Below are 25,263 nucleotides of genomic sequence, written 5' to 3'. Positions count from 1 at the left end.
AGTTATCTTCGACTGCAAGAAATCTTGAAACACACAATGGTTGAAACCTTCGAACAGGATTGGCTCCGATGAAACTTTTAATTGTCCACATCTATAAACTATTAGCTGCAAACTTTTACTAAGCAAAAGATTCCACAAATGCTTTAAAGTTCGGATTCATGTAAGAATAGAATGGAAAAGATCGTAAAAGAAAAGTGGTGAGGGGTCCAAGGCTCCCTTATTATAACCTCAGAAAAGCTGCTCCAATAATGCTGTTGCTGTCTGTCTGGAAAGGAAAGGAAAGGAAGAAAGAAAAGCCAAATTGCACTAAGAGACAATCTATTTCGGCTGGTGTCGACATCTACTGATCTTGTCTCTCTTTCTTTCAATTAAAGCTTCCTCCCAATTTCAAGTTCTTCTCTGTTTTCATAATTGGTGATGGAAAATCCTTCCCTCCTCTCAAATTTTCTTTTTCCACTTCTTTCAGTAAAAAAATGGGAGAAGGGATTCATTTTCCTGTGCTTTTCAATCCACAGTTTTGGGTATTGGTATTGGTATTGATATTGGATCCGCTGTGTTGATTGAAAATAATAATTCTATATTGGTTGTGAGTAGTCCATAGAGATTGATAGGTACGTATTTGGATATCCTCTCCTTTAACGTTTAGTTTTAAGGTGAGTTATACCCAAATACCTAACAAGTGGTATCAAATCTCAATCATAGATGAGATCGATTATTTTTTAAGGATGAATTCTACTCAAATCCTTAACATGCTATGACCATATCGATCAATATACGTAACCATTTTTTGGTTGAAATTTTTTTTTTTTTAAATCCCATATAATAGTGGTAATACAATGAACTACGTCCATGTTCCCACCTCTCAAAGTTCATTTAAAAAGAAAAAAAAAAAAAAATGAATGAAAAGAGGGAATGAAGTTGAAAAAGGTTGTGTGGATGCAAAGAAAGCAAACAAAAATGGTGACCAGATTCATTTCATCTCCTTGTCAGGCTTTCCTCCTTTCCGTTTTCCAATCCAGCTAGCTATATAAGTCTATTTTGATAAACAAAAATTATAGCTTTTAAGTCCGGAATTGGATTTTAGTGTGTGATATTCAGATTTGATATTTATAGAGTAGAAATGGCAGTAGCTGCTGTGGTTGTGAACTTCTGATCAAATAATTCAGTGCGTTTCAAGACTATGTTGAATGTAGTTTTCTTTATTCATTTAGAACAGGAAGACTAGTCAGTCAGGAAGATACTTGGTTAACAAAAGCTGATTTTGGAATGTTTGCATTATTATAAGATTGATTATCTAAGGTTGATTTACCTTACAGAAATGGGTTGGTTAGAATAACCACATAAGCTCTTAGAGAGAGAGAGAGAGAGAGAGAGAGTCAACGGAAAATTATTGCCCCCAGCGCATCATGCGGTTGGGGCACCGCCCGTGTGTGCACAGTGGGCCCCACCATGCACACATGGGTGGTGCTCAACCGTACGATGGTACTTGACCGCCCCCAATATTGGGGGCGATAAAGATCTGAGAGTCAATTGGTTGGTATAGGCCAAGTGTGGACACGTTTATATTCAATCGATGATTGCAGGTCAGGTTTTTTTTTTTTGGTGCCAAAATGAGCCCACTCAGTGATGGCTTGGAGGGGGATAGGGTACCGGTGCAGGCCAGCTTTTGACATCTGAAAGAGAGAAATTCACACCTACCATGAAAGCTGCAAGTCAGCAAGAATATTCCTAATTTTTATATGACTAAAAATATAAATATGATGACATTATATAACAAGCCATGGACCATAACTTAGAAGTAAAAAAAACTTCCCACTTCAAAGAAAAAAGGAGAAAAAAAAAAAAAAAGTAAATACAAGTAAACCATGCTTATAGTACGAATCTATCTCAATAATAAAGTGATATAAACTCCATAAAATACATTTGTAGGATTCTGTTTTTTGAGTGGCTAAGTTGGATTTTGAATTGGTAAATAGGGTGGGGGAATTTAATGATAACATAAGAATCTAATCACATGATCACATCATCAGTGGAAAAGAGATTTCTCTACTCCATACTCCACGGGTGAATCAAAATCTAATCCTAAATATTATACGCATAATCTATGAATTTTTAGTATACTAATGAGTTTTAAATATTATAATTATAATTATGAGTCCCAACTCCCAACATGTACATCGCCCATATAAAATGATTAAAAGTTTCAAAATACTAATCTTAGAAAGAACTTAGATAACTGAAAATACAAAAGAAAAAGTGTGATACATTCTTTTCCTTAATTTTGATGTGTGATCAACATGCACTAATTGACACATTTATTGTGTTCTTTTCTCTTTCATTTATTCGTAAACTTGTCATTCATATTTATAGATTTGTCGGTCTAGAAAAACTTGTCTTCTTTGATATTTTTAAAATGATTCGAGGGTGGGCATGTAACCCGCTTACTAAATGCGGACGGCTTGAACCAATGGGATAGAGGGACAGGGAGGGGTAGGGGTAGGGGTTCTTTTCATCCAAGAGAAGTGACATTAAGAGTGCCCAAACTTTTCCCTTGTAAAATTTTAGGAACAAACCTAAACGTGTAGAAATAGAAATTTGGTTTCTTTAGGTGCTATTTTGTCTCGTTTCAATATATGGGGAGGGCATAGCCTACATATGAGTGGATTAGTGAATATATCGAATATTGAATTGAAATTTGAAACAGGGACAATTCATATAATTTCCTAAATATCCAAAAGTCAAAAGCATGAATTTAGTGGGTATCGATCATCCTGAAAACTAATACAATATCGATACGGATCGGCCTACATTAGATATTTTTGTATTTAATTTTCTTAAAAAAATTAGGTTTTTTGATAGTTTTACCCTCCAATCCATATCGTTCCAGTGACATGGGATTGGCCTGTGTAAGATACGGATCGTCCAATACAACCAATCCAATACTGAAACCTCAAATCATGGTCAAATTACCCTTCCACATGGTAAAAAGATATATACTTTTAGGTGAGAGAGCATATTGAAATATCGATACATAATGGGTCTTTACAAAAATTAAGTAAACAAAGATATATAATGAGTGGAACTTGGAAGTAAAAGATAATTAATATTGGGTCCTTCTAAGCATCACTATGTCCACTGAAGTACTATACTTAACTATTTGCTACATGATAGTACATGGATTAATCCATGTGGCAGAAGACCAAGGAAGCATCTCATTGGTACAATTTCAACTTAAAATGAGTAGAGAAAATAATTAAAATTACCAAAGATGCAATTTTGTATTTTATATTCATTTTTATTTGATGATATTTTGATAATTTTATCAAAATTTTGAATTAGAATGTCACATAGATTAACCCATATACTGACAAGTGGCAAATAGTAAAGTGTTATACTATCTAGTCATGCTAGACAACATGTCTGGTCGATTTGAAATTTTTTAGAGAGCTTAACTATAAAAGCCCCCTACTCATATGTCATGTCAATTTTCATCTCAATTGAAATAAGATTAAAAAGAAAAAACTAAATTTTGAATGAAAAAGTTTTTAGAGAGCTTAAGTATAAAAGCCGCCCCACACATATGTCATATCAATTATCAGCTCAATTGGAATCATATTAAAAAGAAAAAAACAATTTTTTTCAATGCAAGTCACATTAAACGAAAATGCAAAAACAATCCATGACTATCAAGAGGCTACATGATAATGCTTACTTTTAGTGTATAAACAATAAATGACATAATCAGTCTAGTCTCTTTTATTCTAATATGCATCTATGTATTTCAATAGTCAGAATGATCATATCATCAATTCAAATGTCACAACTATATAGGTCTCCCATTGATATTTTGGATAAGTTCAAATTATAAAACTTTTTATTTTATTTTTGGGAGAAAGAACACTAACTGGGCACGTGTGGTGTGTTGCCCATGCACCCAGACACAAGGGTGTGCAAAAGGACCACTACCCCCCCCCCATGAAAAGAGTGGATTTCCTGGGGATGCGATGGTCATTTCATGTGCCCTTGTGTCTAGGTGTATGGACAACATACCGCATGTGCCCATGGGGGCACAATGGTCATTTCATGCAAGAATGCTACCTGCCTGGGTGCAGGGATAGCGTACCGCATGTGCCCTAGTTGCGTTTTCTTTTCCTTATTTTTTTATTGATCCATGTGTCTAAACAAAAGGAAGCGCACCACACTTGCCTAAGTAAGGTGTCAAAATGTGACTTTTCACCAATGAGAAGGTAAGAAATTGAATCATCCACTAAAGGGTGAGACAAATTTTTTTTACCTATTTTATTAGTAGATGAAAGCAACTGACGATGAAATTCTTTAGTATGGGACCCACTATTTTACACAGATTTGGTGGCATGTGCTTTTGTTTTTTTTTTTGTTTTTTGGGAGACAGGAGGGGTATCCGGTGCTTTTGGGTTTTTAAATCATATGTCTCATGTTGGGCTTATGCTTTGCTCCGCCGAAAGAAAACAAAATATAAACAATTTTGGGAGAAAGTTTTAGGCAAGAAAATTAAAGATGGACTCCAAAAAGATGTTGCGAGGAGAGAGCAAAGCAATGCAAAAGTTTTCTTGTCCAAAAGTCAAATCAAAGACGAGTGAGAACAGTAAAACTGACACTTTCGATGGTATACAGCTTGAGATTTGAAAGAGAGCCACACAATGCTCTGATGAAATTAGACTGAGAAGACCATTTCGTTTGCTCTAGAGAGAGATTGAGAGAGCAAGAGAATAGAGAAAGGGACTAGTGTGAATGGTGCTAGAGAAGTGCAAGCTCATCATGTCCAAGTCTCCAAGATGTGTTCGATGAAAGTCCTCAATGGCCACAAAACTGTTTTTGATGCATGCTTTCCATATGTGGGCAGGCATTTATGATTGTCTTTGTCCCCATTAGCCATTTCAAAACTCTACATATCGAAAGTTCCCAAACGGCAGCATATAATTGGCTTTCTTTTTTTTCTTTTTCCAATGATGTGGAATAAAATTTTTTCAGGCCAAAGTGCCAAACCAATGAGAGCAGGAGTTACAGTGCCTCAAGATTCATATACAAGAAGACCCACATGTCAAGAGAGCGATGAGATCGTATAAACCCGGCAGTATGTAGTATGTACAGCCCTTTTCCCCTCTTTTTTTTTTTTTTTTCATCATATTTTTCTTTTGATTCTTAACTACAGGGATTAGCTGAAATTCTTTAAACCTTTTGGCTTTAACTTTACAACCAATACTCCATATTCTTCCCACTTTTGCCAAAAAAAAAAATTCCCCTCTGAAACTTGAAATCTAAATTGACTTTGGAATAAATACACATTCTTTTGAAAAGGATCTCTAAGTGGGTGTTACTATTTATGGGTTATGTCCTTAGATTCATGTAACTTACAGTGTAGTGTCTTAATCTTGACTTTAAGTTTGTGTTCATTCCATGCTTACTTATTTTATGCTTTTAGTTAGAGAAAGAGAAAAAGAAAAGAAAAGGGTATCATCTATTGTCAAGTTTTCTGAAGTGTGTTTTCATGTGTGAGTATCTTGGAACTTCCCATGTAACTTCCTTCATCATTCTTGTTATTTAATATCAAATTGCAGTATGGGGAAAGAAGAGGCCCCAGCAGCACTCTAAAGAGAATTTGAATAATTTGAAGGAATTGGAAGACAAGAATCCATCTTTTGTTTCTTTTCCAGCTAATTTTTCCTTGTCTTTATTTGTTTTCCCTTGTTTTGATGTTTTTTTTTTTTTACCAATCCTCAATGACATGCTTGTGCACATCATGATATAGACCCTGGTTTTGTGCTGATAGCTTACACTGAGAAAGAGAAAGAGAGAGAGAGAGGGTTGTTGACCTAATCTCCTAATAAAATATTTTGCCAAGAGTAACCTTAAAGCTATATTTTATTTTATAGGTTGGTTGTTAGAACCTAAGACTTGATTAATTAACACATGAATGGAGTCATAGAGGAGGAGCAATCATGGTTAATGATAATATCTCTAAAGAGTTATAGACTAAGACCACTTTCAATAAAGCCCTTAAAGTAAAAAAAAAATTAAAAAACACAGATTCATAAACTATACAATGTGAGTGTACCTATTTGCTTAATATGAATCCTCACTGTAACCTAACAAGTAGCTCCATGAGTGCTACACACTAAGATTCTATTAAGACTTAAATAAAGATAATATGAGTGTGGTTCATTGGAAAAGTGAATGTGCTAAAACCCATTTAAACAGAGAAAGATGCCTTGCCAATTTATGATGACCAAAATATCCTTGCAGAAGAAAGGATATTTCCTTGGATAAGAAAAAAGTGCCATTGTATTTAAAATTTCCCTGGAAAAGAGGAGGAGAGCTTGAGAAACTTGGTTCTGTTTCGTAGGTTGAGGGTGTACTTGGTTATGGTAACTGTGTGAAGTACAATAGCTGGTACAGAGAGGGTTTGGCCGTGTGGGGGTTGACCGGCCATACACCCACACAAAACAGAGAGAGAGAGAGCATCTATCTGCCAAATGTATAATGCCCACCAAAGCAAGTGCAGATCAGATGCTGTGGAGCCAACCTTTCTTGTTTATAAACTTTTATTTTTAGGGAATCTTGTTTATACACTTACTAGAAGGAGAAATGGTAGCTTCACTAGAACTTTTGAACAGAGCATCTAATATACTCAATTAAGAATGGTAGCTTCACTGGAACAGCATCTAATGAATTCAATTAAACAACACCATAAAGGATCAGATCCCTGATCTATCTCCACACTTACAAAAACACACATGTAAAAAAAAAAATTTTGAAAATAACATAAGGAGGAAAATGAAAAGTGAACACTGGATGAACAAAATACTAAAGCTTTCCTTTTTGTTATATTTATGTTATGGTTAGAGTATCATACTTGTACTTACTGCTAGAAGAGGAGGGGAAAGTTCTGCTAAGCCCTAATTTCCTTTTCTGGTGCACAGCATCTTTTTTTTCTTTTTAAACATTTTTTTTTATGTTTCTTTCTAATTCTTTAGGGCTCAGATGCTCATACTAGTGCTTATGGTGCAAAAGAGTACTCCCTTCACCCTTTATCTTCTTCTATAGTATTTGGAATCATCACCAATGAAAAACAACAACAATAATAATTGAGTCTGTTGCCCTTTATGTTATATTTGTTAAAGTTGGTGGTTTGATTCTGATTCTGATAGAACTATGGTAATTGGTTTTGATCAATTGGGTCTAAGTTAGGTTTTGTATAGGTGGGGATGTCTCTCTCTACAAAAACAAATGATAATTTATACTAATGAAATTGTCATATGAGTAGGTCTAGCTTCATGTTGACAATATGTATGCATTGTTTCCGCATCAGCTTTTCTTTAGTTACTTCACAAAAAAAAAAAAAAAAGTTAGATATTGAATCAACAAAACCTTCTCATCAATTAGTAAATCCTCATCTACTTGAAGATTCCCTTTTGTTACACTACTAGCAACTAGCAAAGTAGCTGGTTTCTTGAGCCTTTAAAAAGAATTACGGGAAAAGGAACACCACCTGGTCATTGTGCTGTGCCGTGTATCTACTACCAGATAGCAAGGGTGTGCTGGTCATTTTGCGCTCGATTGTGTCTGGGTGCAGGTACACGACACAACACACGACCGATTGGCATTCTTTCTCTAAAAAATTATTATCTACTTATTACTAGCAATTTGCATTTATGGATTCTAGGTTCTAACATTTTGGATTGAAATTTAGATCTCATACTATTATCAATAAATTTTTATATTTGTGAATAAAGCAATATTTTGCTTGTTTGTTTTTTTTTTTTTTTTTTTTTGTTCTTCTTCTGAATGTCGCATGGTTCTATATTAAATTATTAACATGTATATAGATATGTGCAACATACAACTTTAAATAATTTCTTTTGAATAGTAAAAATAATGGGTTAAGTTGCATTAAAAAAATAACTAAAGATGTGATTCCATTTGTAAAGTAAGGGGCAAAGGTATCAATTGAAAAAAATTCTTGTTACCTCCAAAAAAAAAAAAAAAAAAAGTCCCATGGTACCACATGTTAAGATAGTGGTTTAAATATTGTTTGAAGTAGCCAAACTTCACTCGAAGAATTAAATTTTGAAAATAAAAGGGAAAAATCACAAACGAAACTTGACATGTAAATTTATGAAGTAGCCATAACTATTATAGATAAATTAGAAATTTCTTAGATAGGTTACTTACCAAATTTTGGTGACCCATCTCAATAACATCACTCACAATATATATATATTTTTTCTTTGCTTTTGCATAGTCTATTTTTTGAAGTAACGTCGAAAAGATTTTTAACTTTTACAAACAAAATTTGAAACATTAAGGTTATAAGGTCACTACATAAATGTGAAAAATATGGCTCGTTCTTGATATAACTCTCTTTTGAGTTTTAAATTTTCTATCAGATTAAATTAATTAGCATCCAGTATACAATATGCTATTTGATGAATTTTAAATACACTGTTTTTCTTTTTGGTAGATTTTAAATACACTGTTAAAATGATAGTTAATCTAAAATTTTGATCAACATTCCAACATTTAATGACTGAAAATACAGAAATTAAACACACAATACATAATGGTTTGAGATGATACACAACATTTGACAAGATTACTAACACACATGGGTCATGACATCAGTATAGATCTATAGTGGTATGTACTATGTGATAAAGATTGTGGGAGCCCCGGGTCTTTGGAGAAGGCCTGATTGAATTATGAAAGAAAATGGAAGGCTGACAAGATAGTAGACATTAGGACATTATACCTAAGATGTTCTTTCTTTTGTTTTTTCATTACAATAATGAAAAATAATATTAATAATAAAAGGGAAAAAGTTTTGTACGTCGTTAGCTCAAAAATGAATTGCACACCCCTTCAAATATCATTTGTTCACATGAGGAGGTGATATATCTTAAATGCCCCTCTCTTTTTTGTCAGATTCCAAAAGGGGTTCTCTTATTTGATCAAAACTACACTCGGGCAGTGTAGGGAACCATCTTCCTACAAAAATATCAGAATAGGAAAGCATAAGTATTCACTTTTTTATTTTCCATCTGATCATGTATCAAAGGTAGTTTTGAATTCATTGGATATATAAGGGATAATCTAGATTTGCCATGTATCAAATTTCATAATTTGATCATTTACCCTTTCATGTAATGGCGTACCTTCTTATGGATGTTTATGACCTTGTCTTGGTTGATGCAGTTCTTAGTTGCCAAAAAAATTTATCAATATTTTTATTTTTTTATATGGTAAATGTCATTTGTATTAAAACTTAAAGTGTAAGGGATCTTGAGGTCTACTTGTCTACAAAATTTCGACTCCATTAAATCTGTTACGTGAGAATCTTTGTGCCATCCTCATAATAAAATGTGGGCATATGTTTGTTTTTTTTTTGGTACGATAAATGTGGGCATATGTTGTCTACGTAAGAAAGATCCAAATGTTTTTTCATTTTAAAAATTAATATTTTTATAAGAAAAATATATAAGTACCATTTTATGCAAAATATTAATTAAAATGTTCTTATTTTTTAATACATTTTAAGAAAAATAATGTTCTTGATGTTCTATCTAGTTTTTTTTTTTTTTTTTTTTTTTTAAACAATGGTTTTGTAGAAATATCCAATTATAAAACTTAAGCTAATAGATGTAGATGCTTAAGTGGAACATGAAGGAATCAAAAGTTTCACCCAACTGGAATATGAAGGCATCAAAAGTCAAAGAATTTTTCAATACAGGATTATTCCCAACACTCGTTCTCATGTGTTGCCTCTCTTTTGAGTGGAGTACATATGACATGTGTGGCCCTACTGTTGGTGTCCATATTCAAATATTTATTAATATAGTAAAATTTTAATGGTTCTGATACCATGTTGAAATATTCAATTTCAAACTTAATCTATTAGATGGTGAGACCATAGTTAGCAAAAACAGGAATGGTAATAAAACGGAGTTTTACGGTACGGGTTTTAAACGGTAAAAAATTACAAATAGACGGTCAAATAAAACGGTCAAAAAAACAGAGAATGATAAAATACGAACAAAAAAAAGTCACTATTCTCATATAAATTGAGGAATTTTTATTTGAAATCCATGCTTCTATTTTCGGTATCCATGCATTGACTTTGAGTTGAAGGTGATATCATAAAAAATGTAGCCCTTCGAGTCATCTTTACGTCAGTGAAAGAATCAAGCCGATCAGAGTTTGGGAGAGAGATATGGTCAGTTAAGTCAAAGGGCTTACAAAACGCCAAAAAAAGGGGGAACGTGTTTTAAACGTGTTTTCAACGCGTTTAAAACGGGAATGCTTGCCGTTTGCCATTTTTTATCGTATGTTTGGGAAGCATACGGTAAAACGTGTTTAAAATGGTAAAAAACAGGAACGTGTTTAAAACGGAGTTTTAAAAACGTTTTTGCTAACAGTGGGTGAGTGGGTGAGACTCAATGGGTATATATGAAGGTATCTAAGTTCTCAAAAATTTTCAATATAGGATTATTTTAACTAGAATCTACCTAGATGTACCAAGTAGAAGGACAATTCGACAACTCAACCAGTGGATACATGGGTATGGTGTAGCCTATGGATAGTTTAGGTGTTGTTATCAGATTGTCCGTATTAGGCGATCCAAATCAGTATCGTTACCCGTCGACTCTGATGTCATATCGGTGAAATAGTACCGACCATGGGTAAAACAATCAGAAACTTGATTTTAAAAAAAAAATCAGGGGCAAACTCGTTCGATATGGTCTAATCCGTGCTTAACCGTATTGGTATCAATATCAATTTTGAAAGTGACCAATACCCAATCCAATACATGCTCTAAAGCCATGAACCCATGTGTTGAATTTAATGTTCAAATTCAATCATATATCCCACCACATATTGGTACTTTTACCTTGTATTTTTTTATCTTATTTCAAAATTTATTTTGTTACTTGATCAACTTGTCTCCACCTAAAATATTTTATATTGAGTATTATAACCTTGGAGCATACATATCCAAAAAATGTTGATCCTATTCAACTTACCGTGTTGTAGATATTTCCACCATGAAAGGAAGTGGCCTTCTTAATGCATCAAAATAGGAGGCTTTCTTAAAAAGAACTATGGCTCTTTAACAACAAAAATATGCAAAGAATCCAATATGTATATATTATCACTAATTTCCAATCTAAGACTTCTTTAAATGTTTTTTCTCATTAACCTCTTTTGTTTTCACTTCTCAATCAATCCGAGATCCTAGGTTTTATGGTTTATAAATTTATTTATTTGGGAGATGATTCCGTACTACACTAGTATGAAAAGGAATTTACACACCATACCAATGGTGGTACGTAAAAAACCAGCAGTATCCACGTGAGCCCCACAAAGTCGAAGAAAATAATAAAGAACCCCATGTGATAGAAAAATATAGGATGCCAATCGGTTGGAGACCTTTTTTGTGTGTGTGTGTTTTTTTCTTCTTCTTCTGGTTGTTAGTTTCTTGTAGGGTTACTATCAATCCAGTCTCCGTTTTTTATTGAGTTTGGTCTAGATCAATGCATTTAATCGGTCTGATTGGGTTTCAGTCTCGACCAGTTTTGTAAAACACAACCCAAACTAAATCAATACTATATTTGATTTGGTTCAGTCCAATCTGAACCGGATGGTTCGTTTAATCTAAACTATTTGGGGTTGAATTTTTTTTTTTTGGTTTGGTAATGGGGCTGAAGTTTGACACACTTGGAAGTTAGAAATACTATTTTGGCATCTTGTTTGAGATTAAAATCCCCATACATACGAATACATAAGGATTTTACTTATGCGTTAATGAATCATAAGCATAAAATAGAGAGATAAATTCATACCGTTCACTATCGTATGCTGTGAGACAATTCCTCGACTCCCACTAGCTATGATGATGTTTGTTTTCGAAATATTTCTACAACAAACAATAGAGCTTCTAGGTTTCTCCCTCTTGATCTCCTACAATGTTTCTCAGTAATAGACTGATATGAAACTTAGCACAAATAGAGAGAGAGGGAAGACATAGAGTCCTTTATATAAATAGTATGATGGACTCCTCCTAGATTAAGAATAGAATTCTAATCCCTTTAGTTAGCTAAGATTGAGTTCCCTAATATAAATCCAAGTCTATATATACTTGGTCAACAAATAATAGATCATGTTGGGCACGTCTCTAGTGGGGGGCTAACGGCTCAACCAATGGGGGGCTGGGATGGGAGTCAAGAAACTTTTTCAATGGGAGGAGAGAAACAAACACAACGCTATCACACTCAGATTCTGATCTTTTATTGCACGCTGCCTGTTCTGCCACCATGCTTCCTCATACAGGCAAGCACGAAATAACCACCATACACCACCCGGGCAAGGTGCTCGAACAGTGGATAGGACAGTCATTGCGTGCTGCCTGCGTGAGAGGAAGCACGGCGTCAGGACGGGCAGCCCGCAATAGATGATCCCAATTGTTCATGCCCAACCTTTACCAAATCAATTTTTTAATTTTTTTAAATTTTTTTTTACCCATGTCTATACTGTTACAGTGATACGGGATCTTTTGCCAGGAAGCCGATACCTAATCGAAATTGGAAGAGCTAATGATAGTTGGTTTGACACGTGACGATAAATTTCACGTGGTGGTGGGGAGTGAGATTGGGAGAGTCCGGAAGCGATTGCGGGCTATCGCTTTCTGTGTAAACAGTTTTATAAGTGCATTATTATTATAACTATAAATAATAAAGAGGTAATGGGGGTACTAACGAGGACTGGAAGAAGAGGACAATCGGAGACCCAACCAAAGTCAGATTCTTTGGTGTGTCTCTCTCTCTCTCTCTCTCTCTCTCTCTCTCCCACTTCGTCTCTGCTCTGTTTCTGTTGGTCACTGCTCTTGCTTCTGCTTCTCTGTCTCTGCGTCTGCCTCTGCGGTGTTTGTTTGTTACTTACTTATAAGCCTATAACACAGCTCGATTACCACAGAGAGAGAGAGAGACTCTGCTTGAGAGTTCACCATTAAGAGACTCTTCTATCTCACAAGTAGTTGTGGTTGGAGAAGGTGGCAAGGTCGACGAAAAAATGTATGCAGAGACGGGGTTTCTGTATCCATATTTCCAAGGTTTCTCCCAGGAAATTCAGCAACTCGAGGACTTCTGTCGGTTCCAGAAGACCAATGCTATAGGGGTATATTCTCTTCTCCCTCTTTTCTTGCTTTCTCTTCTTTTCCTCTGTTCTACGACTCTGGTTTTTTACTCCGCTACTTGTTCGTATATAGAATCACAGATTTTGGTATCTCTTCTTCAGATCCAGCTTAGGGTTTCTATTTTTCTTTTTTCGTGTTCTATGAGTTTCCTGATGTTTCTTTGTTACTTACTATTCATCTCCTGATTCTGATTGCTTGAATTAAGGTTCTTCTCTTCAATTAAGGTATTTTGTTCAATTTAAGTTCTTTTTGAGCGTCTCTTCTAGTTCTGGCCTAACGAGGGAGGATCCAGAAGCGAGAGAAGAAGTGAAGAAGAAAAAGATGTTAATAATGGCGGTCTTGTTTAGTCATATTCTCCATGTTTTCTCCGTTATTCTCCCCTATTTACGGAGACACCATGTCTTCTGTCGTCATTTTTCCGTTATCTGTGGTGTTGTCTTTTCGATTTCTGATGTGAACTCGCAGTTGTGGACTCGCTTTTCTTCGCACCCACGGGTATTAAAAGAATATAAAAGTTGGAGAAAAGCGAAAGTTGGTCTTTTCCTTTTCGTCTGCTCTCCTTCCTTCCGGCCTTCCATTCCCATCACAGCACCACTCCGTTATGGAATCTGGATTCTGAAAGACTAATTCGGGAATGAAAAACTTTCTAATTAGAGAGAGAGATGGTAGTGCCGTGATGGACTAGTGGTACTGATGTTGTGGTTGATGGGAAAGATCTATAAAGTTGCAGAAGATCTTTTTCAGAGTTATTTTCCCCGGAAAAAATCACCCACATAATTCGATTGGGCATTTTGGTCATTTAATAAATCTTAAGACACTGTCATAGCAAATTTATTGCAAAGATAGTGGTTTCCGATAGGGGTCCATGGCTATGGCTACAGCTATGAAACGAAGGTTTATTCCATCACGATCCAGGGTTTATTCTATCTCGGGCTTTATTCTGCCTCTCCAAACTCCCATTGGTTCTATGACTGGCTGGGCTTTTTGATTTAAACTTTAAAGTATTAGAAACTCCCGATATGTTCTTGAAGAGCAAAGATGCAAAATCAAAATTTTCCTTTCTGTTGATGATTCATAAGAGCCGTGATTCTTTTCCTCGAAATAAGAAATGAGTTTGGATTATTGCAAGTGGCTTATATTTATGTCTAATGCTTTAAGGCTTAAGCAGATGTGGTTTGTGCATATTTACTGGGAAGAAATGCTTGCAGCTGATCATCTTGAAGGATGAAGGTGATAGGATATTGGGCAGAAGAATATCACAAATGGGCTGATGACAAATCGAACATATTTTTTTTGGGGGTGAATGATGACAGATCAAACTTATGTAGCTTGTATCTTAAATGGATTTACATGATTTACTACCTTGTCAAAAATTTGCAAATGTAAGGGAAACTACATAGTTAGCTCAAATTGTTTCATATATGTTGGTGTTCTGAACTTTTTTTTCTGTTTTAAAAAAGGAATATGTAGCAGAACAACTTAAGTTCAAAAGCCTTTTGTGATTATCAATTTCTTAGTTTCAAAGAGAATTTTCTGAAACAGGTATTGTGCACTAGTAATTATGGTTAGTACCTTTGCTACTCTGTTCAAGCGTTAAGGTAGTCGAATGATAATCAGTTTATTTTTTTGTATGGCCCTAAACAGCATCTTATTTAGTTCTTAGTTCCCCCAAATGCTTTTCATTTTATATTCGTAAAGGAAGGTTAAGTATTTTATTCTATGAAAGGAGGAGACAAGTATGATTCTTTCTAAAATAATACCTTCTTAAGCACCAGTTGGACACTCAGGCATAAGGCTATTGAGGAAATCTGATACCTTCCTCTTTTTTTTTTTTCTCTCGTGTATGTCATGTTTGGTGTTTTCTAATTATCTGGCGAGAGAGATTCTGTTTTGTTGCTCTTATAGTAGTAGCTCATTAATTTCTCTAATAATAATGGCTAGAAAGAGATTTTCACTGTACTTCTTGCAAATGAAAAGACAGTAGTGGACCCTGTAGAATGTTCTGCTGATACATCTGACCTGGATGCTCCCAGATGTTTGTTACCTATACATAGGGAAGTTCTTTTCTTCCTCTGCATTTTATTCTGACATTTATCTTCTTCTACTGTAGGACAACCTGTTTCAGACCACCGTATCTGAATATGACCTGGGAGGAGAAGGAGATCTATTTAAAGCTCCAGAGCCTATCATCGAAGAACCTATGATACACCTTGATCCCATGGCAGCTGCCATTTCGATGATTTCTTGTGGGGAAGATGTTATACCATCCCAAACAATTAAAGTCACAGATATTGATATTCAAAGCGATCAGCTGTTAAGTGAGGTTTACTATGAGTGCAAGAAGGATTTGTTGGCAAACTCCAGCATAGAGGAATCATTTCCTGAGGACCTGGATGTCAAGATTCCTGCTATCCAGATGGATGAGAATCCAACAGCAGAGAAACATAGGTTGACTTCAGACACACCCATCCCAAAAAGTGTGAGTTTTGAGTGTTTGAGCTCGATGGACCAGTTTCATGGGGGTGCCGCCAGACCAAATTTTCTGGATTTTCAGGGAGTGGATTTTGAAACTGTCTATGGGATGCGGAGGGCCTTTAGTGAGGGAGATATTCAGGTATGAGCTTTGGTTTCAAGTTCTTGTCACTTCTTATAACTCTGCAATCTGGTAAAACTGCGGCTATGGACCGGAAAAAAAAAGGAATGAAGATTATATTATCAAGTAAACACCGTTAGCATGGCAAAAACACTTTTCCCCCTCTGACACTGGAAACAGTGATTTTTTTTAGTTTGACCAAAATAGATAAAACAATAAAATGTGAGGACATCCATGGCACAACTGTTTTTAAATATGAACATCTCTTTGTGCATATAGATCACAAATGCATTAGAGGGAACAATCCTAAATGTTGCCAAGGCTGGTGACAATTGTTTCCATCAGCACTTCCCATGTGGGGAAAAGGTTGTGCCATCTGATCATGTGAAACTGAAATGGTGGACCCAAATAGTCTTAGCCCCAAACAAGCTAGGGAAGAAACTCTTTTATCACTTCCCCTTCCTTATTTTGGGCCAAAATTTTACAGGAGATGAACACTGAGTCCTCTATTACATGAACCCTCTGAGGTTCATCCATATCAGCCTTGTGACAATTGGTGTCATGTAACATTTCCCCATTCTTGGTGACAGTTAGATATATCCTAGAAAATATTGACTAGATCAGAATATGAGAGGGAGAGAAAGTTGTTATCATTTGACAAATAAATTTCATGGAGTTCTTCATTGCAAATAAGATAGTCCTGTAATCCTTCGTAACTTTCGAAGAACTGAACAATCCATTGTAAACCAGATGAACTGATTATTGAGGAGGCTGATTAATCCAGCTGTTCATGTTACTCCAACAATTGCCTGCCTCCGGTTTGATCAAATAAAGTTGCAGATTTGAGGCTTTGTTTAAACCACTGATGCCTGTTACCTTTGCATCTGATCATAAATGTTGATTTTCTGTTGTAATTACTTTATTCAATTTACTTTTTGTCGTGGCATGTGACAAATCTGGTGCAAACTAGAAATCAGACTAAAACCTGACATATAAAGGTTGAGTTATAAAGGTTTAGACCAATGATCTGAAACCCACCATACCCCTGACCTGTAAACGAGTCGGGTGGAAAGTATAGTAGACATAGAGTAAAATCAATATATCACAAAATTGAGGTGGAAAGTAGGTCTGATACATTTCTGAAGTTTCCAAGATCCAATACTGCTAGGCATATTATGTGGACATTTTCTAAAATTTTCTATGAAAAATGTTTGAATGGTCAAACTGGACAAAGTTAAAGGTCCAACCGTCCAGGATGACCACGCCAAAGAGTTTGAGTGAAACTGGCTGAGTTTTGTTCATTAGGAGACTGGAGATCTTATATGCTATCTGTTGAATGCTAGTGCAACCTCATATTTGCACTTCACCCTGCACTGCTTTGTTGTTGGACCCTCTTTATGTTCTACAAAGAGCTGCTGTGGTCGAACTTTTATGGATGCCTATTATCTAAAATGTTTGAGGGGAACATCATTTCAAGCAAGACAGGCTCATTTCCTACAATGGGCATATATGAACCTTCCTTACTAAGGCTTCATTTGTTTCCATGTAAAAGAGGCAGAATAGCAAAATTTTCCTGTAAGAAGGGTTTTTGCCGGATATTTTGACGTAAAATGCAAAAAATGATGTTGATGAAGAATTTTAAGTGGAAAGAAAAATTTATGTCGAAAAAAACAGGGCCTAAGCTGAAAGAGTTGAACAAACACTTGTTTTTATTTTTCTGTGGTCACAAATCTCTGGGGTGCTGTGCATGACTTATATTTGCTGTGGCCTCTAACAATTCATGGTCTTTGCTACAAAACTCTACAAATACTGAGAGTTGTTTAGTATGTTTAGGCCATTTACACAGGATGTCGGTGGGTCATTGACTATGTATTTTTCTAACAGACTCTTGGTAATGGGAACACGAGCTTCATCAACTCTCACTTTGAGCGCCCAGTAACCATCGGCAACTATACCCTTGAAGAACGCCGGCAAAGGCTTTCGAGATATAGGAAGAAAAAGACAAAGAGGAATTTTGGCAGGAAAATTAAGGTAAGCTCTCAGCCACCATGTTTCCATTTCTCTTTGCTTGGCTGGAAATTTTGGGTCATAATTCTTTGGTTTTAAAGAAATTACAACTTTTCATCAAATTAATTTAGCTGTGCTGGTTTAGTCATGTGGTCAAGAACTTGCTCGTAGGCTCGTAGCCACTAAATCTGAGATTTTTTCCATGAATTAGTCTCCTATTGATGCTTTTATGCTTTGAGGAAGACTTCAAAATCCTACCTTTCACACTTGGGATTTCTGTTATGTGGGTTTTACTTGGAAACACATTTCAGTCTTATACGGGGAGGAGGTGGGGAGAATTGTGGGTTACTTGAAGCTGTATGCCTGTATCACTAGTTCACAGTGTTCTAATGGTGGTCTATTTCAGTATGCATGCAGGAAAGCTTTGGCTGACAGCCAGCCAAGAGTACGAGGAAGGTTTGCTAAGACTGAAGAATCTGAAGTTCCGAAGAGTTAGGAGGTTTGTAAATATGGCAGTAAGAAATTAGGTTGCCTTTTCATGGAGAATAAAAGTAAAGGAAGAGATATTAGCTTGCTAGGTTCCTTCAAGATTGTCAGGATCAATTAGGGAGACCTCAGATCTTGGAACTAGTTTGTCTTCTTCTTTGTAATAATCTCTTCTGTAGTTCAACCCTTTAGAGCTGTATATATTGTTTGTTGAATAAAAGATGGCAAAATTTCTACTTGTTCGGACAAATAATGTAATAACCAAGTTCATGAGTGCAATCAATAATTTTGCTTGCAACCAAGCTTTTGTGTAGTTTGAAGGGACTCTACCCAAAAGCCTAAGCTAACTATTAGGCATAGATATCACAATGGTATGTGTTGGGTCTATCAGAGCTAAGGTCGTAGGTTCAGGTCACTCGACAAACATTGAGGGGGAATTGTCAGGCCTAGAAAAGCAACGTCCGACGCGAATAAAGATTGATCATATTGGACCAGATTGGACCGTTTTGTCCCTCAATACCGATACTTTAACTGTGCTTCCAACATCTCAACACTGATCTACCTGCAAAGAAGCAGGAAACTGATTCCCTTGGAAATTAGATCTTGGTTGAGCAATCAAACCCTGCTGGCAAGAAGGAACTAAGAAGAGGGTGGGAACTGGAGTAAAACACTGAGAGTAATTAAATTATTTGAACTTTGAGCGAAGACGGAGGGCTTCAACTGCCTCTGCTGATCATGGCGTATAATTGAGGTTTTCAATATCTGCAATGAGAGCAGAGGTTTCCCAGTTCCTATACTAAAGTAGTGATGGCAACTAAAAGCAGCAGCAATTAGACTTGGACTGTGAGAATGAGAACAAACCATAACATTTGCAAACTTGTGGGTGATTCATGTGAGGAAAGCAAGAGCTCTGTGTTCTACCTGGTCCATATGGTCACTCAGTCAATGGAGGAGAGATACCGATACCATATCGGTGGCATCGGAACAGAGAAGTGTAAAACAATAAAATATGTATTGATCATAGTAGTATCAGTATCGGCTGAGAGGGTGAACCTTCTTCACCAAATACTACAATAGCCACCAACCAGGATGGCCACTTGAACATCTGTGAAAAGGGTGAAACATCCACATTTGATTAAGCTCTTCCACCTTTTTGGGTCAATTTGAAGGTACCTGACAAACTTAGAGTCAAAGACTCAAAATTTTCACCTTTTCTTTTGGTTTACTTGTTTGCTTTTAGATGGATCTCATTGTTGGGGTTTCAAATGAAAGTAATGGTCTTATATTGACTGTGAGTAGTCCGATATGAAGGTTTATGAAGATTTGAGCTTCTTCTCTTTTATGACTAATTTTTAAGGATTAGTTCTTCTTGAGTTCTAACACTTACATTAATAATTTGCTTATCTCAATAATTAAAATGCGGATGCTCTTAATTCCCACATATGCTCCCATATGGAAGGGGGTGACCATTGCGATTCCACGTGAAAGTAAGTATCTCACATAGGATATGAATAACCCAATATGAAGGCTTATAAGGATTTGTTCACCCTCTTTCGAATTTTATTTGATCCCAACACTCATGTTAATTTGCTTATCCTAATAACTAACATGCCAATGCCCTTAATTTTTTATTTATTATTAAATACAAACAAGTTAGTTAGGGTTAGGACTTAAAACCAAAGTTTTACCAGTAATGCACCATGAAACCAAGTGGGTTTATTAAACCAATTAATACAAAATCTCCAAAATCTGCTGGTGCACAATTATTTCCCTTTATTTTCCATCTCCAATACCCAACTCTTTTATAAAGATACTAAATCTTTGAACCTGTATTCTCTCACCCTTTTGCTATGATGGTATCCTTGATGAGCTTGAGAGAGTCTTCTATATCACTGCAGAGTTGTTGAGGATCAGGAACCACAACTGGGTCAAATGCTAGAGCAAAGGTCATCTTGTTCAGATAGCTTTGGTAATTAATTGTTAAGGCCTACACAAAATCCAGTAAACATTAGTAAGTATTACCTTTACCTTCAACCAAATACTAGCTTGAGACTAATACAATTGATCAAGTTCAGATGATCATGGATATCACTATATATACTTGCCATTATAAATACTGTCTTTTTCTATATACATTAGGGGACAGGGAAATATACTAGCATTGTATATTAGTATCAGAAACATTGGAGAGAGAAACGTTCCTTTCGATGGGTGTCTGAGTGTACAACAAGGGTCCCACTGGTATTACTGATGAAAGAGGAAAGAATATGTGAAAGGATGTATATAAAAGCCTATAAGGTATCAGGAATGTGTCATTTTCCCATATATTAAAGGTGTTTGTTAAGATGTTGGGGGTTATAAAGGTATGCTCACACATCGGTTAATTACTTCAGGTCCTTATACCTTCATATGCTTAAAGGAGCTCTCTCTACCTAATGACTTAAGGTTTTGACATATATATTGAACCCCACAATAGTATTTGTAATTGTATGGATTTAATTCACAATATCAATTACCATCGATATCGATACTGATATGGATTGATGTGATCGATACTAATATGGATCGACACATCAGTTTGTATCAATCCAATTCCAATAAATAAAATAAAAACAAAATTTTGACCATATTAACCAATATGTGACAGATTCCTAAATTCATGGCTACTTGGTTATAGAGAAAGAAAAAAAAAATATTTACTTACATGTGGGTGCCCATAAACACTAGGAGCAAGGAAAGCCATTGAGTGGCCAAAAAAACAGATCTCTTCAATTGGGCCGACAAGGTTTGTGAATGACACCGTAGTGTGTGACAGAACTTTGAAAGCTAGAGCGCTTGCTGCCTGTCAACCATAGAAAGAATGACCCAAGAAATCCAACAAATACATATAAGGAAATCAAGATTTCAAGTATAATATTTCACTATTTGTCATATGATAATATATGGGTACGCCTTTGTGGATGAGAATGTGAGATACGGGTCAGAACACTCATTAATATAATCTCAGCCTAAAATAGATAGAGAAAATAGCTAAAATTATAAAAGATGGTGTTTTTTAAGTATTTTATACTCATTTTCAATTTTGATGATATTTTTGAGTAATTAGAGTTTGAATTATTTTTAGTTAAAATTTGACCAGTGAAATAAATGTGGGATCCTCTATCACGTACATGGACTAATCTATGGAATGTCAAGCGGTAAATTTATGCTTCATTAGGCATAATGATGCCTAGAAGGATCCATTTTTTATATTTAATCAAAGGGAAAAGAATGATGCAGCTTAACGTATGCTAGTTTCTTTGTGTCTACCTCTCTCCTCCCTCCGATGAAATAATTAATATATTGTCCTTATTGTGGGAGGAAAGATAGACACAAGGAGGAGCTATGTAACGGACATGGAACTCAATCCCATCAATCAAATATGTAATTTAACTAATGGGAGAGCATTCTTTGAAAGGAGCATATGTGGCTCCTACGCACAAGTATCATGGGGTGGGATTTCCACTTTTCATAGGAGGTGGGCCAGTCATTTCATCTCGCTTTGTGTCTGGACGTGGACGGTACATTCCGAATCCCCCCACATAAAACTTCTCTTCTTCTTAATTAATTTACCTTAAAACCAAATAATTTGACTATTAACTCAGAACTGGAGAAGGAGTAGATAGCTTCATATGAATGCTTCTTGCGATCAATTGTGGCTTTGGCTTGGCGGACATAATCCAATGGGTCATCTCTCAAGGCGATGTTGAAGGGGAGAAGCACATAGCCATGGCGATTACCCCACTTAGCATCACTTTTATCTTTCTCCATCATGTCAACTAAAGCCTGAAGCAGCAGCGATATTAATTAATGGTTTTGAGCTTCAATTCTGAAAATCTTATTAGTGAATTAATTACCAATTAATTAAGAAGAAGATCGAGACTCACCTGGATCCCTGGAGAAGGTCTTATGTTAACAAGAAGAGCTGCTCTCAGGCGAATTTTTTTGGGAAGATTGTTCCTCTTCTCCGTTGCTCCCTCATCCCTCTTCTTCTCACCTGCCGCGAGAGAGAGAGTGCATTATTAGCCAGCAAATACAGTACCTTTTTGGTAAGAGTACAGGCAGACGTGAAACAAAAATTTATGGAGTAAAAGAAAACTCACAGTATCTCCTGTTAAGATAACGAGAAAGACCAGCTTGTGTGATTCCCAGTGCGACGTCGTTTATTGTCTGCAAAATTTATTCATGATGAGCTTAAAGAGATCGAAGAAGTTATAATTAGTTAGAAGTTATGAAGTTATATATGCTACTTGTATTAGTACTATATGGGAGTAATGGATAGGTAAAATTTTTATGGGAGAGGGTTGGGTACGCCGTTAACTTTCCTAGAGCTAGCAATTGTGTCAAATGGACAAGGTGGGATGGGGAGGGCAGACAATTTTTATCCTCTCTTGTTACAGCACAACGCATCATGCAGCGGTTGCAGAGGCCATGTGCATCATGTGGGGCCCGTTTTGCCACATGGTCTTTGCAGCACCGTACGATGTGTTACAACATCGTGCTGTAATAGGAGAGGATAACGATTTGGAGGGCAGAGGGGATCATTTCCATAGGGGTGGGTGAGAAACAGACTCACATGCGTGCCCAACCTTTACCTTTATTTTATTATATTTGGAATAATAGTAATTTTAACCGTTTCAAATAATATAAATGGAAAAGATTGGGCACGCCGCCAGGTGTTAGCATGTGTCATCCTCTGTCCTCTTCCTTCAAAAAAGATCCTTTTGTCCTCCTGTGTTTAACCATGTGATTGATGCATGCCGCTAACTTATCAAAAGTTGATGGCATGTCCAACACCCTCTCCCTAATATAAATTAGCAGCAACCTAAATTTAGATAGACTTGATTCATTACATTTTTCTCTCTTAAGAAACGAGGTGATGCTTCCTTAGTAAAGCCAATAGGGGTATGGGGTTCAGTTCCAAGACTTGCAAGCAGCACGTACATGTGAGATACAGCCACCTGCTCTATTATTGCCATGTACAAGGTGAAGAGGGGTATTTATAGAAACAAATGAGACAGGTGATTATCGTGCAAATGCATAAGATCTATTCTTGAGGCATGGCTGCCTCCATAAAACCAAATTTATCAAATTATTATATTGGAAAATAGAACACCATCCTTAGGCTGCCCTGCACCCTGACATAGGACGCATGAAATGACTGTTACACCCCTTGGAACCCAGAAATGACCAAAGATGTGAGTCATTTTGCACGCCCCTATGTCAGGGAGTAGGGATGTGACGATCATTTTGCACACTCCTATGTCAGGGAGTAGAAGCGACATGTCCGACGTGACCGTGTGGCATTGTTTCTCCCTATTATGTTTTAGGGAGAATGTTTTCTGTCCGGGAGTGTGGCCTACGCCAGCACTCCCATGTGTCTATCTCTCTCCTCCTTAAAATAAGGGGGCAAATGTGTCTTTTCACATTAGAAAGGAGAGAGATAGACTCATGGGGGTGCTGGCGTAAGCCACACTCCCGGCAGAAAACTTTTCCCCTATGTTTTATCACTCTCCCACCTTAGACTGTTTTCATTTCTTTTCTCTTCAGCGTGCGTATCATATATATACCATGTTTAAGGCATTCTTGATGAGCTTCATGTCATCAAGACTAACAGTTCGGTGCACGAAGCGCTTTGGGGTGAACTCAACCCCGGGAGGACCTTTCAGAGGCGTTTCTGTATCCTGCAAAAACATCGATGTGGCGAAGAACATGAAGACATCCACCACCGTATTCCAAACCAGAAGGAGGAAGGCCCAAAACGCCAAGAACACCCGGGATAATACGCCGGCTTTGGTCTGGACAACCCTTTTTTTCTGGGTAGGAACCGTCGGCAACGCCTCGGAATCATCGGTTCTGCGAGTGCAAGCGAGGAGGAGTGACATGAGAGACGCGCCATCGCCGAGAGAGTGGTGAATCCGGAAAATAGATACAGATTCTGCTTCTGCAGTTCTGACATTGAGGATGTGTAGGTCCCATAGAGGTTTGGACATGTCGATGGTGGTCCTACTCAAATCGGAGATGTATTGTTCGACGAATTGCTCAGCTGAGTCCATGTCCGGGTCAAGTTCTGGCACGAAAACGTGCTTCTCCAAGTCCACCTGCACTCGGATCCAACTCATTTCCCCGGTTTTGCTGTTGCTGAGGACCTGAATTGAACCAGAGTTCAAGAAAAAAATATAAAAATTGAAAAGAGAAAAATTAGCTTCGTTGTTGTTGTTGTTGTTTTTGTTGTTACCTGAATGCTAGAGAAACGAGGGTGCCTAAGCAGAGTAGTCTCTAGTCCAGCTAAGACGACGTTAGGGTCGACACGAATGGTGCAGCCCATGATAGCTAAGATGTAACAGTTCAAGTGAGGCTCATGAAACAGACGTGAGGCAGGACTCAAGGGTTGTTCATTTCCTTCTCCCACCCTCTCGTCTTCCACTTCTTCTTCTGTGATTTTCTTTGTAGTGCTGTTCTTCGTCACAATGGTTCTCAGGTCTTCCCTCCTCGATTTCAGTCCTACCATTGTGTTTGATGTGAAGTCTCCAAAACCCAAAATACAGACTATTTGAAGAGTCTGCGAGAAGCTGCTTAAATTCAGGAAATGCAAAGAACGGGGACTACACATGCATTTTTTCTTTTCTTGGCTTCGCTTACGTTTTATAGTATTATAAGGTTACCGTAACAATGCTCTATTATGCTAAATTGCTTGGCGTTTATGGACTGATGAGAAGTGTCTTGAAGTTCATTTATTATCCCATTTTTTTTCTTTTAGATGCGCCGTTTGTTTGACGGGGAAGGTGGGGTGGAATTGTTGAGAAGATGGGGGACCCATATGTTGGCAATTTGGATCTTCTACTGCCGAGCTGCCCAGCAGGACCCTACTGCCCAGATACAGTAAGGTAGTAAATTACCACCTTACCCCCAC

At 36.7% G+C, this 25,263-nt stretch overlaps 2 protein-coding genes across 3 annotated transcripts; one reads left to right on the top strand and one right to left on the bottom strand.

Moving 5' to 3' along the window:
• Positions 1 to 1,369: 1,369 nt before the first annotated feature.
• Positions 1,370 to 18,554, top strand: LOC122656401. Of its 2 annotated transcripts, XM_043850894.1 has the most exons (6): positions 1,370 to 1,375; positions 13,030 to 13,046; positions 13,077 to 13,206; positions 15,336 to 15,839; positions 17,703 to 17,849; positions 18,232 to 18,554. In XM_043850894.1, the coding sequence occupies exons 3-6, from the start codon at positions 13,102 to 13,104 to the stop codon at positions 18,319 to 18,321; spliced, it is 846 nt and encodes a 281-aa protein (XP_043706829.1). In that variant the 5' UTR covers positions 1,370 to 1,375; positions 13,030 to 13,046; positions 13,077 to 13,101; the 3' UTR covers positions 18,322 to 18,554. The 2 variants fall into 2 exon arrangements, with proteins under 2 accessions (XP_043706829.1, XP_043706838.1); XM_043850903.1 differs by lacking the exon at positions 1,370 to 1,375 and having other exon boundaries at positions 13,019 to 13,042; positions 13,076 to 13,206.
• Positions 18,555 to 20,122: 1,568 nt separating this feature from the next.
• On the bottom strand, positions 20,123 to 24,952 carry LOC122656381 (wax ester synthase/diacylglycerol acyltransferase 11-like). Its single transcript, XM_043850872.1, has 7 exons — positions 24,589 to 24,952; positions 23,921 to 24,499; positions 22,454 to 22,520; positions 22,238 to 22,347; positions 21,924 to 22,136; positions 21,016 to 21,153; positions 20,123 to 20,298 (listed from the first exon to the last, which is right to left on the bottom strand). Exons 1-7 carry the CDS (start codon positions 24,859 to 24,861, stop codon positions 20,149 to 20,151), a joined length of 1,530 nt encoding a protein of 509 aa, XP_043706807.1. The 5' UTR covers positions 24,862 to 24,952; the 3' UTR covers positions 20,123 to 20,148.
• Positions 24,953 to 25,263: the final 311 nt, after the last annotated feature.

The sequence above is a fragment of the Telopea speciosissima genome, chromosome 1, assembly GCF_018873765.1.
Source record: "Telopea speciosissima isolate NSW1024214 ecotype Mountain lineage chromosome 1, Tspe_v1, whole genome shotgun sequence".
Taxonomy (NCBI): domain Eukaryota; kingdom Viridiplantae; phylum Streptophyta; class Magnoliopsida; order Proteales; family Proteaceae; genus Telopea; species Telopea speciosissima.
This window is presented reverse-complemented; position numbering and strand designations above follow the sequence as displayed.